Source organism: Orbicella faveolata, unplaced genomic scaffold, assembly GCF_042242905.1.
Source record: "Orbicella faveolata isolate gen_17 unplaced genomic scaffold, um_ofav_v1 contig_3, whole genome shotgun sequence".
In the NCBI taxonomy this organism is placed as follows: Eukaryota; Metazoa; Cnidaria; class Anthozoa; order Scleractinia; family Merulinidae; genus Orbicella; species Orbicella faveolata.
The window spans coordinates 15,335,491-15,349,176 of record NW_028301558.1 but is presented as its reverse complement, the minus strand read 5'-3'; the positions used below and the strand labels follow the sequence as shown (position 1 = coordinate 15,349,176).

Below are 13,686 nucleotides of genomic sequence, written 5' to 3'. Positions count from 1 at the left end.
TTCTCTGAGCCCACCATAGACCAAGCGTTAGTCTTGAGATCTATAAAATTGTTCTGAATCGCTTGGCAATTGGTAATCGATAAAACATAACATGGATTGGATGGGTTCCTTTATTTCCTTAAATTTGTGAAAAATATCGAACTGCCGTCTTAAGTGTTTTGATCATTTAGGGCTTCAGAAAACTAACAAAACAAAAAAGATCAGTACGCCGGGGAATTTTGAAAATGTGGGTTACGGATAATCACATGAGTATTATGACGTCATCGTTTTCGAAAAGCTCCCGTTCTCCGTTCACACTAAACGCAAGGACGGCGCTTTCAAAATTCCTCCCGTTTGACGAGCGTATAGGCTTAGGCGTATAAAACTGTAGAAACAAAGCTGCTGCGTTCTCAGATTTCTCCGACGCAATGTAGTATGGACGGCACTTAGCCATGTCCAGCGTTTATCAAACAGAAAGCAGTTTTTTTTTATTAAACACATGGTTTATTTTCAGTAGTGCCGTTCTGAAGTTTCCCGAAAAATATAATTTTATTGTGCGGAGATAAGTGCAGTCCTGGCAAGTGTTTCCTCCCTCGTCCCACGTCCCGATTTTCGGGCGGTCAGGCTTTGCTTGCTCTCACTATCTACGGAAAATACTGGGATCGGTGAGCGTCTATAATTAGAGACTGCCTCGGCGCAAAGAAATAATTCGCTCAAATGGTGCCGAGGCTGAGGTGACTAAAACAAAAGATGCCTTAAGTTGAGGCATTAAAGCTCAATGTCATTTCTTTTGTTTTAGTTACTAAGCCTCGGAGCCATGTCTAAGCCTTATGGAAGAAGAGAGGCCTCGTAATCTGTAAGACTGACACACGAGCGCGCACGTGCAACTTAAGTAGATAGAACACCGAACGCAAACTAGCACGTGAGCCGAGGGGCCGAAACCGTGAGGTTGCATGAGACGAAGCCTTACGAGACGATATTTAACGACGATTTTCATCGAAACGTGGTTGCGTGAAAATCAGGGTCAAGACAAGTCATGCAAGACATGCAACATGATGTGTTGAACAATTTTTAACATGGAATTTTATTGCGGCGCCATGTTGCAATATGCTTCCCTCTCAATGGATTTTCAACACTGCGTTAAAATCACCCTGTGAAATATCACCCTTTACTTTATCTCCCTTTTGAAAGACTTTACATAACAGTAACCAGGGTCTGAAAACGTGACTTGTTCAATGGCGGGTAATGACGCAAAGCGTGTGACGAAAAAACAGAGTTACGTAACACATGTGCTCTTTAAAATCCCCAAAGCGCGTATGACATGGTCATTTCACACCAGCACCCGGACAACGAAATATGGCAGAAGGAAGTCGAGTTTTGAAGATAGCAGTGACTCTACTTAATGTAGCAGTGTTTATTCTGCTTTTGCTGTTCAACTACCTCTCCAGCAGACCGAACGAAGGCCCGTTCCGCCATCTGTTTGGAAATGCCACAACTGGTGGAGCTTCAGACAAGTTCTACATCGAAATCACGCCGGCGGGCTGGGCATTTTCAATCTGGGGTTTGATTTACGCTTGGCAAGCTGCTTGGATAATCTACAGCCTGACTTTTCTCTGTAGAAAAAGCACTCCAGAGTTGATATCGCCCGTTCTTCTCGTCATCTATGCATTCTCGAGTTTTGCAAACATCGGATGGCTGATTGTGTGGAGCCGTGAGCTGATTCAAGCCTCCTCGATTCTGCTCTTCGCGATTGCTTTCTTTCTGTATGGAGCTATGGCCATATCCTACGCCACGATGAACATACATGCGAGAGCAATTTCCAAACGCGAGTTTATCCTCGTTCAAGTCCTTGTCAACAATGGTCTCGCACTGTACACAACATGGAGTACTATCGCTTCTCTCTTAAACCTGACGATGGCGCTTGCTTACGTGCACGGGGTCGCCCAGGACGTTGCCTCAACAATTGCCCTCGTTATCCTGGCTGTGGAGATTATCGTGTGGTTTTCGCTGGAAAATACGATTTTGGACAAATTTGTCCGGTACACGTTAACAATCTATCCCGTAGTGATCTGGGCCCTCTCTGCAAGCATCAACAAGAACTGGGATCCCGCCAAAAGAAATTCCATCATCTCAGTGATTTTGCTCGCCATGGCTTGTACCTTGCTAGTTGTCCGTGTTGCTATTGTGGTGTGGAGGCAGGTGAAGCAAAAGTGGGGAGCAGTCGGCAACGGTTCGCCGATATTGTTACATAAAGCATAACAGCTAAGCTGTAGAACAACATTGTATTTCCTAGCAGGGGTTGGGGGGTGGGTGGGTGGGTGGGAGAGGAGGTACACTATGAATCAATTTTCAGATGGTGATTGAACTCATATGTTCCAACCATCTTTAGACTGAAGATGTCAGAACAAAGGAAAAGTATTAGAAATCATGAAAGAATATTCATACTGCATTATTTAAATTTTCTGGCTTGATGACAGCCTATTTAACAAAGACCAGTGAATAAGCCAGGTTTAAAGGAAACTGGAAGTGAACCCTGGAGATATCTTTGTTTCATGAGTTGATTACCCTTTCTCCACAGTTGGCACAAGCTTGAACTTTTCTCACCCGAGTCAAATAATTTCTTAACTTATATGACAGTCTGGATGAAACCATAACATGTAGTAGCAGTAGCAGTAGCAGTAGGGATAGTAGTAGTAATAAAGTGATATGACCATTTAAGAGAAAGCTAATGGGCAGTACTTCTATGGGGGTAATGTCCATGCTTCGTTTAGTACCTTTTCACATGTCACACACTGAGTTGTCCCCAGTGGTCTTTACATAGCCTGCAGCATGGTGCTAGGTGGGATAACAAGGTAAGATGGGATAGATAGATAGATTTTTAATGGGTATTATTATGGGTAGGGAAAATTGAGAGAACAAGACAGTTGTCTCCCCCTTCCCATCACCCCTTGCTTTTTGTGTTCCATTTTCCTCCTTGCAGTGTGTCATGTGTTGAATAGAGATGACGTGACTGGGGACAAGTCAGTATTGCACACTATTTTTCTGGGCTTGTCACATGCATGAACAACCTCCGATAAGTTTTTATGTAGAGGTACTAAAGAAGCATAAAGGTAGCAAAGTTTACTCTTATGTAATATTACAGATTAGTATGTACTGAGAGAGACTAGAGAAATTTTTCGTAGTATTTCCATAACATTTATGAAGTTTTGCTAAAGATACATTGCCTCATGTTTTTTATAAAGCCATTAACTTATATTTGTTGTAAATATTTCACTATATACCTTGTTACAGTTTACTTGGCTGAAGAGTAATGCAAGTTGGTATTACTTGTTCTGACAACATTGTATATTACTCAGACAGTTAAACAAGTTACTTGTCAAATCCAGTTTTTGTATTGGTATGAGAGAATTTCATGCAGCTTGACTGAAAATGTGATCTTACAAGGAACACCTTTCAGTTTTATGAAGGTCAACATTCATTTGCATTAGTAAATCCCCAGTCTGATGACCTTTGAAGCACCTGAAATATATGATACATAACTAAGAAGAGTCTACAGCTGCATATTATTATGTACAAGAGAATACTTTTAATAGTGAATTAAGTCTTGAGTAGTACAATTTATTAATTATTTAATAATTGACAAAGAGCTATGTAAGAACAGCAATAGACTCACGTCAGTTTTAAGAGATCATTTATGTAATGGTAATATCATGTTCTATATTTGCTAAAGTCAGCTCAAATGTGTATTATGATTATTGTTTCACTGCTGCATTAAACATGATCAACTTATACACCTGCGCTGTAGTGTAGGAATCCCAACCAAGGGTTTTCAGCATTGCCTGATGAAAATGTTTCCACTGCATTTTATTGTTGTTTTAGTTGTTTCTTTTCAGCTCCAGTTAGAATTTGGCAACATGTACTTTTTTTGTATAACCTGTTGTGAGAGGGGCTGAGGTATTACACTTAGTGCAGTCTGGGTTCGTAGCAACCTGGCTGACAGCACTGCTGTGGTGATACAAGTTACCCTCACAGTGTCTCCCTCTACTCACAGGTGTCAAAATGGGTTACTACCAAATTAATGGACTTGAGCATCCCATCCAGGCTTAGACATGACATTCCTAGCCCTTTTATTTGCCATGGAAACTGGGATTTGGTAGGTTCCTGCATCATTGGACATTCTGATCTCATTCATTTATATCACCTGTCGTAATTAATCCATAAGTTCTCATGGCTCAGTGGATAGAGCGCCCGCTCGGTGTTCGGGAGGTCATGGGTTCGATTCCTGTTGGGGACTCAGAATTTTTCTTTGTCCCATACTCGTGTCATGTTGATTAATTCACCTCCACATTTCATTACCGAGTTTAAAATTCACCATCTTTATGAACTTATCACTACTCACGATGAATTCGATAGCGTTGATCCTAGCAGTATGCAGGACACCTGTCATATATGAACTCAGTTAAATGACCTTGCTCTCCATAAGTTCTCGTAGCTCAGTGGATAGAGCGCCTGCCCGGTGTTCGGGAGGTCATGGGTTCGATTCCTGTCAGGGACTCAGAATTTTCTTTGTCCCATACTCGTGTCATGTTGATTAATTCACCTCATCATTTCATTACCAAGTTTAAAATTCACCATCTTTATGAACTTATCAATCAATTACTTACTTAATCAATTAATTAATTGGATACTCCTGAACACAGTTAAAACTATACTAGGATTTAAAATTTGAGGGCCAGAATCAGGTGAAGATGTGCTTAAAATTGGACTTATAAGTGTAGTGAAGGTGTTACTCTACTTGTTTTAGGGAAATACTTCCTGCAGACTAGCCCTCCTACAGAGGAGGGCAAGACTGATATAAAGGATGCTTTGGAGACCTCAGCCAATTCTTGCATTTTTAGACTCTTCTCTAAGACAGATACTTGTAGTCCCTGGACACTATCAGTCAGTTATTTTACTGTATGCACTCTATAAGGTGGATATCTCCCCTCAAAGACAGAAACGTGATGCTGGTCCAATGGTGTCCATGTTAAAGAGTGACCTTAGCAGTTTCCACTGTTACAAACCAGCAAAACATATTCCCATTTACCAAATTTTATCTTAATTTAAAGATATCTCAATAGAATGTTCTCAAGGAATTTGTCCCTTTACATCTGTCTGTATGTGGGCCTTTAAGGCTAATTATAGTCAAGTGATGATCACCAAATTAGTGTTACAAGATCCTCTCTTTTCTGGAAGTTACTCATCAACAGTCAAACTGGTATAAAAGACAATTATTGATTATTCCAGAGCTCCCTGTCTTGGCGCTGACGAAAAGACACGTGGGCTTTGGGAACGAGATTGAGCTTAGGCACAAGTGCTATTCAACCTGCAGAAACAAGATCTAGATATATGTTTCAATAGGGTCTAAGAGTATTCACGAGTGACCACGAATGGCCACGAATGGCCATTGATGGCCCTAAGTGAGATTACACGTGGTCACTCGGGAGCACTTTTAGACCCTAACAAGAGACCCTTGTAGAGAGACCGCAACCTCGATCGCAACATTGTTCACATTATCTCCAGTTTGACGTCTACATCTTCCATGATGTAGTCAGCAGATTCCTCAGTGGCCCTTTGTCGTTCTCCGCGACGCAGACGAAGAGCTACGAAGATAACGGCTGGCTGCCTTCGCGGGCTGTTTTCTCTACCAGCGTTTCACTGTGAGAACATCCCTAAGCTTGGTTCCGGATCAAGCGGACCTGATTCGAGCCCTTGGCGGGGTCATTCTGTTGTGTTCTTGCTCTAACAGTACCCCTTTCCACGCAGGTGTATAAATAGGATATAGGTACCGGCGACTTTAACACTGGGAGAAGCCCTACGATGGGATAGTATTCCCATCCAGACGCATCCAGAGGTCATAGTTATACATCTAGTCGCTTATCGCTTTAGAAGCCACTTTGCCGGGCCCGGCCTTATCATGAAATGGATTTGAACCACAACCTCAAAACGAACTTGTCGTTCTTTAGTGATCGACAAACACTCCCGTCAATTTTATACGACTGATGAGTTTTCGTCCCTTTTGCTACCGGAAAGGTAGCGTCACCCTGGCGGATGGAACCGACCCTAAGACATGAAGTCGTCCAAAACCTGTAATAAAGCGAAAACCACTGCGACAAACCATTGAGAATTGCGGATTTTTTGTACACCTGGATAGGTAAAAATCTTGATATATAGTACAGGAGTAGAAACAATGGCAAACTGTTCCTCGCGTCAAGGAGGAGACAGTGACCAAAGTGGAACCCTATCTTACGATCACCCGCTTATCACGGACAGTTTTGTCTGTCTTTAGCCTGCTTAACATGAACACTGGCAAGAGAAACTCTTGAGACCGGTTAATACGGACAACTGACACTTTTCGGTGACCCAAGTGGAGTACTCCCGGGGAGAGGGGAATCACACATAAAAGGACGGGAGTGCTCGTCGTACTTTTCAGGGGTTAAAAAAGCGGTTTTGGAACCTTTTAGCGTGTTCAGCCTCAAAAGGTCCACAGCGGGAGCTTTCGCGTACCTTTTAGGGTATTGAGCCGAAAAAATATGACAGGAGATAATTTGTTGTTTTAGATTTGATATCTCTTCTCGGGGTGAAAGCAATTTCAAGCCACGCCCACAAAACAGGATCTTTATATCTTGGTACCTCTTAGGGGTACTTTTCAAAATTTCCAACGAGCACCTCCGTCCTTTTTACATGGGAGACCCCTCGCCCAGGGGGACGTACTGTCCGCATTCCTGTCATACAAAAGTTGACCTAACTTTAGTGACACTGTCGATGTGTGCAGATCGTATCGTCAGAAATAAAGGTTTCAGTAAAAGAATAGCGTGATATTTTTGATAAATCTTTTTTTTCTTGTGTTGTTTGACCCTTGTACACCTTGGCATGAAAAAGTTTACTATTTGACTGAGTGTCAGGTTTCTCAGTTCTGCTAGAAGTGACAAAAGTCACAGTTAAGACATTACAAATCGTTCATGTGACACTTTGCATCAATTAAAATGGTGCTTGTGTCGTTTATTCCAACAGCCTCCTTAATACGGGTACCCGGGTAATACGGACACTTTTGTGTGTCCCTTTGCTGTCTGTAGTTAACCGGGTACCGCACGGTTGTTGAATATGTTAGCCCAATATTTAGGTTTACAAAACAACCCTTTCGCTTTGGCCCCTAGAATTCCTTTCCGACAAATAACCCAGGTTTCCATCTAGCCCTCGAATAAGGTCTCTCTCCGATTGGCATCTGGGATAGCATCACTCCTATTCACTCAACGAGCTCTTTTTGCTCATTAACATACGGTTTTGCGAACAGAAGGCATCATGTTAGATTGACTCCAAACAGTTACTGAAAGAGCTAGTTAACAATTAGACCCGTAGTCCGCAAGGGTTACGGGTCAATAGCCCATGATGCGAAGTCGAATGGGCTTTTGACCCGTGGCCCTTGAGGGCGAAGGGTCTAATTGTTTTAGTATCACCCAACTAGTCGGACAGAAAAGGCAGTAATAAAGTTAGCAAATGCAAGTTGAAGAAATATTCATTTAGGAATATTAAAAACGAAAGAAAGCTTCATGCTCGATTGCACCAATTTTACTACTCGAGAACTATTACTATTAAAGAGTCCTCTAGTAGCGTAGCCAATTAAAATGCAGGATTTGCATTAGTCCACTAGTTGGGTGATACTAATGAAACTTAGTACATGCATGGTGAAATTTTAAGCTCTTTGGGAGTAATATTCAAGGAGAAATTGTCTTTCAAAGACTGCAAAATGTCTGGGTGGGAAAAGCGCTACTGAGCTCATACTTTCTTTGTAAATTAAACTTTTGAGTTTTTAAACCCGTTTTTAAAAGTTCAGTACATCGGGCTAAAATCCCTTGGCAGAGTTAATCGTGCATTGCCTTTTCAATGGTCAGAACTGATATTTTTGTAGCTCCATCAGAAACTGAATCACTTAATGTTATGCCAAGAAACCATGACCATGGGTCTCATTTTCTCTTGTTTATGCTGATGAGGCAAATCAAGAGACTTCTTAGGCAAATACTGTATACTCAAGTCTAGCCTGTTCCAGGCTCTCGGCAGTTTGGGGACGAGCGACAAAAAATGACCAAGAGTGGGCGAGCGCCCCTCTTTTTTTCTCTCGGTTGCCCTCTTTTTTTTTTCGCTCGTCCCCAACTACTGAGCGCCTGGAACAGGCTAACTCCAGCCCTGTAAAGTGTAATGCAAGGACCACCTGTACAAACACCAGCGGAGTGAAGACGGATCTTGGTTTAGATCAGGATCAGCAGTGTAAAATAAAGCATAAAACCAATAGAAAGGTTGACCGGACGGCTGAAAAGGGTAACTTTAATGCCCAATATTTTTGTTAGACCTTCAGGAGCTACACTGAAGCTAAGTAGATATGGATAAAACGGTTACAAAATTTTAAATGATATTAAAGGAAATATGTGACATGATTGGTTGACAAAAATAGAGACAAGAGTCGGGTGGGGTCAATATTGAGCCCGCGAACAGGCCGAAAACTAATCATGTAATAATTAACTCTGTAATGATTAATTTGTGAAGGCCTGGACAGCATTCAGTAACATACCACAAATAGTAGTCCTTGAGCATAACACGAGCAGCGATAGAAGCACGATGACGGATCTATCGGAAGAGCAAATTCTAGAATTCAAGGACGCTTTCAGTCTTTTCGACGAAATAGGGGATGGAAAAGTCGACAAAACCCGAATACCCGACATTCTGAGGTCGCTCGGATTGAATCCACTCAAACAAGACATCGAAAAGGTGAAAGAAAGTCTCAAGTCCAACAAGGACAGAATCAGTTTCGAAGAATTTCTTCCCATTTACGTTCCTCTCGCTAAGAAGCAAGCTGGAAGCGCAGAGGAGTTTATCGAGGCGCTCAAGATGTTCGACCGTGAAGGCAACGGAAGAATCAGGACTGCGGAGCTACGCCGGATGTTGACAGCGCTTGGAGACAAGCTGACCGAGTCCCAAGCTGATGTGATCGTCGGCCTACACGAAGTGAAGGGCGGATTCGTGGACTATGAAAAACTTGTACAGGAAGTTATGTCAAACTGAAACAATTTGAACAAACTAGGAACAAAATTGAACAAGGTGTGTCGACGTTGTAAATATTCCAGCGTGACTCGTTGTTTAAGTTTGAAACTAGCCTCGCCGCTCAGTAGATTTTCCGAAATACAGCTCTGCTTTAATTTCTCATGTTTGTAAATTTGATGTTGCTTTAGTTCTCGTTTCTATTTCTCATGTGCAACTGACAAATAAGATCAAAATTTACGCGGTCCAGCGTCTAGTTCATTTGGAAACAAAGGAATTTGCGTAAGTAAACTTAAGAGCTTTCTTGTTCACTAAAGTCATGTAATTATGCAAGTAACATTCCAAGTCCGGGATACTACTGTACGACCGATTTTAGTGTTATTTTAAGCTGGGAATTTTAAGGCTCCTTATTTTATGGGCAAACGCTCTGAAAGATACCCGATTCATCGTTAGCCCTTCGTATATTTCGCCACTTTCGTTTCCGCATATGCTTGTTATTTAGAAACTACCGTTAATCAGTGTGCACCCTAGGGATTATAACATAAATATATATAACAATAAAACTCCCTTTTTGCTTCACTTTCTACGGTTCTGATTTACTTTATTATTATTCTGATGAGCGCGTCTCGTGAGTAATTTGCCGATTAAATAGGCAAGACTTGTAGTCTTTTGTTTGTGTTCAGAACATTTCAATCTGTTTTTGTCTTTTTGGAGTCCAAGGAGTTTATGGCTCGAAAGAGAAAAAAAAACAAAAGCTATGCTGATGAATTAGAGTTTGCATGGGACCATGTAAACCAAGAGAAAACGGACGTAAACTCTTTTTTAACAGCGGTTTAAAAATGGCTAATGTGGGTTTCTACGGTTACCGTCCACAGTAATTCGTCACGAAAACGAGCTTTCCGCAAACACTCTTCAAACCGGAGGAATTTGAAAACGCCGGCTTTGCCTTTTAATGTTGAAGGAAAGCATTTTGTAAACGGAGCTTTTCGAAAACGACGATGTGAAAATAATGATGATGATTTCCCAGCCCGAGTTTTCCTCAAAAACAAATCCAAAATGACCGGCAATAGTTACGTTTTAAATTTTCTCCGGCGTAGTGTGGACGGAAAACCTTTGATGCATTTTCAGAGTGAAAACCCCGTTTCCAAATTTCTTAGTCTAGCGTAGTGTGAACGGGTCTTATTCATCCATGACTGGTTGTGCCGTCCATGAAAAATATTATTACCTAGTCTAAAATGTATAGGTTTTCCATATGCCTAGTAATGACAGAGGAGAATCTCACTGTTACTGTCCTGGTAATTTTGCCTGATTGCGGGAAAACTTTTCTAGTAGTTTAATGGGGGGAGAAGCGAGTCTGTCCTGCATGGGAAGGATTTTACATTTTCCCCGGCGAATATCAACATTTCATGAGTCTGTTGCATTTCAAATCCTTTTGAACTAATCCACACATCTTTCTTTCACATTTTCACTCTCACCGCCGCGAGATTTTTTCTTGGCCCAGAGAAACGAATATAACAGATGCACTATTTTGAAAGTACAGCCTCAGGAAGGGCGAGTCGCGAGGAGGCAAATTCATCCTTCCCTATCCTCCTTACCCCCATTTTCCTCACCTCCTCCACAGCTTAGTAATTTGACTATGTTCTAAGAATCCCTTCTGACCTGGGGACACTGAGCGTCTTAACCCCCTCACCCCCCGCCTAAAATTACGCTCTGTCGTTCTTGTGCTAAGAAACCTTTCACTCCTGCGCGCATACTAGAATTTTACCTGCAGACTAAAAAATTAGAACCATTTTACACACTATGATATATGTTACCATGTTAAGGAATATTTCTCACTGTAAAGCGGCCCTGGTATATAATCGTTTTAAAAGTCGCTGAAAGTTAGCAGTGCATAAACTAATGAAAGGTTTCACAGTTAGAGAGCGTTCAAAGGGTTCAATAGCCTTTTTATCTTGCCAGTTCTTTTCAATAGAATTTAAAAAAACAGCAGGCAGCCTTAATTTTCGACTCAATCCAGTTATTACGATTTACGTTTTGCGTGCACTTCATGGGTTTATTTGCGCCAAGTTCTATTGATGCCTGGAATACTTTGATAGCACTCGGTCGGTCGGGTTTGACAGAAGATAAACGCCCTAAAAAGCAAACTATATATGTTATGTTTTTGGACCTCTTGTTCAGCAATAGAATAAAGCGACTCTAAGAACTTTATCGCCCTCGTGCAGCGCTATTTACGCGCCCTATCTGTTTTTCATCTGTTTAGTTTTTCTTTCTGGCTGATTAAACCCACGTTATCAACGAACAAAACGATTGCATGGAAAAAATTGAAATACACTGAGAATCTCTGCTCAACTAATTATACCCTTAGCATCTCAGACAAATTAAAAACCTGTATTCCCGGCATAGAGCTGCTCTTAAATGTATCTGTGTTGAATTACTTAAGCCTAGCCGAGCAGAACCAAATCCCACAATGAAAGCATTAAAAAAAACTTAATAGTGTCAGTACAAAGGGGAGGTCAAAAGAGTAAATCTATTATTTGTAAAGAAACGTCCTGGTGAAAAAAATGACGCCTGTACAACTTAGTATGTATTTTACACCAGTTTAAAAATCTGTTTCTTATAAAGTGAAAAACAAACTATAAAAATTAAAATCTTTTATTAACTTGGAATTCTTTGATAATTAGTTTGGTACAAAGGTGTCCTTTTAACTTTGGAACTATTCTCAAAAATAACAAGTATAAGTTCATTTCTGTACGTCAGCTACAATAACCGGTTTCTACAAGAAAAAGTGCAAAAGTAATACCTACATTTATACAGCAAAGCAGGATGCAAATAGTATTTTCCATTTCTTCTCGAGGAAAGCAGAGGAAGCAAGCCGTCGAAGTAAGATATAATGTTTTTCACTAGAACTGTTCACCCTTGAGTCACCGTAGGAGTTTGCTCGCTCATAACTAGAGTGATCAGATCTTTGTACGGTACAACCTCCTTCTTCTTGTCTTCGATGGGCTTCACAATCAGCTCCATTTCGTCCTCTGTCAGTCTGGAATCGCCCTTCAAACACAGAAAAGCTCGCAGTTGTAGCGAATCGATTAGGCCACTCTTCTCGCGATCAAAAGTGCTGAAGAACTCCATAAAGTCCTCCATAACTGGCTGTGGCTTCGCTTTCATTTCTTTGTAAATGGCGCAGAATTCCGGAAACTGGACTGAGTCCTTGGATTTGTAGTCGGCCTCGAGCTTTTCCAAGTCTACTCCTTGTGGATTCAAGCCGGCCGAGCGTAGAACATCCTTGATCTGGGCAATTTCAATGCTTCCGTCCCCCTTTCGGTCAAAAAGGGTGAATATTTCTTCCAATTCTTCTGTTTCAGCCATTTTAGATTGTCTGAAGAGATTGAAGAGTTACTTGCGTAAATTTTCTTATGCAATGTGAAAGTTGACCGTGGCTTTCTTCACAGAAAGTGTCTCTACAGCGGAAAACACGTACTATAAAACCTTAAACTTTTGTTTCTTTTAACACCACCCTCTGCGCCAAAATTACCAACGATCCAATCAAACAGCTCGAAACTCACTTAGGTCAAGTTGGGGGCAGGTAAAATTGTTTATAATGCTCTCGATTGTTGTGATTGATTGCCTAGATCAAAATATCGACAGTTTTAGTCGTTTAAATTTCAAAGACTTCAGAACGCGTTCTTTATTGTGTGGATATTAAAATATATTAATCACAGCACGGTACAGGCAAGTTATTGACAATTAGAAGGTTCGCGTGCGCTTACTTATCTTACAACGCCTAGTTTTAATCGACGCAACACAGCCCCATGGTGTTTTTTCTTTTAACCTTCACGGGACGAAAGAAAAACATTACCAAATACTGCTCCGAAAATTGTGCATCTACGATCATGCTATATACCTAATGTATAGAGATCTGCTTTTCCACAATCGTTGCAACTTTAAACTTTTTTAAAAGAAAACGAAAGAACAGTTGCCTTTAGCTGTAGGTTTCACACCTGTGTGGACTAAATTATGGTTGGAATGTATAATTACGCTTTTGTGAATTATCATGCCTTTTAAACATCTTACTCCGCGCTAGAAGTCTCAGATGTGAAAACTGTTTAACTTCTTCTTGTTACCTGAACGATTGTAACCAATTCTTTTCAGAGCAATCAGTGAAATAAACGAGATCAAATCCCTTCAAGTGGTTAGTTTTTAACTAGTTCAAATCTTATAAAATCTGTCGCGAACAGGTTGTTATTGTGTTTATTATTGTTTAAATGCAATGGTTCATTGAGTTAGATCTTAAACTTGTCATATTTATTTTGGTGATTAGTCGTTCAGAGAAAGTATAGCATTTATTGTCTGTTGTCTCGCGAACAAAACGACAGCGATATTGACCAAAACTGGCAAAAGTGAACATGAATTTCTGTTTCAAGCCAAGACAAAGTTAGTGTGCCATGCGATCGCACGGTAATCCCTTGAAAATGTAAAAACAAAAAATTACGTCATACCTTATAGGATAAATCAAGAAGCTTACTCAGTACAGACTGTAACAAAATCTCACCGGGGTAGGGAAGTAATCGCCAAGCACTACCTGGGACTGGGCGGTAGGTGTTACAGCCCCAAACCCACCTAGTTCTTGTTTGTTGT

At 40.9% G+C, this 13,686-nt stretch overlaps 2 protein-coding genes and 1 pseudogene across 2 annotated transcripts; 2 read left to right on the top strand and 1 right to left on the bottom strand.

Annotated features, from left to right (window-relative positions):
* The first annotated feature begins 1,291 nt into the window (after nt 1-1,291).
* On the top strand, nt 1,292-3,768 carry LOC149106549 (uncharacterized). The gene has a single exon (XM_089298149.1). It carries the CDS (start codon nt 1,336-1,338, stop codon nt 2,236-2,238), a length of 903 nt encoding a protein of 300 aa, XP_089154275.1. The 5' UTR covers nt 1,292-1,335; the 3' UTR covers nt 2,239-3,768.
* Nucleotides 3,769-8,524: 4,756 nt separating this feature from the next.
* On the top strand, nt 8,525-9,630 carry LOC110041835 (myosin light polypeptide 6 pseudogene; annotated as a pseudogene).
* A 2,057-nt stretch (nt 9,631-11,687) lies between these two features.
* Nucleotides 11,688-12,524, bottom strand: LOC110041869 (myosin-2 essential light chain-like). Its single transcript, XM_020747195.2, has one exon. The coding sequence runs from the start codon at nt 12,415-12,417 to the stop codon at nt 11,962-11,964; it is 456 nt and encodes a 151-aa protein (XP_020602854.1). The 5' UTR covers nt 12,418-12,524; the 3' UTR covers nt 11,688-11,961.
* Between the last annotated feature and the right edge of the window lie 1,162 nt (nt 12,525-13,686).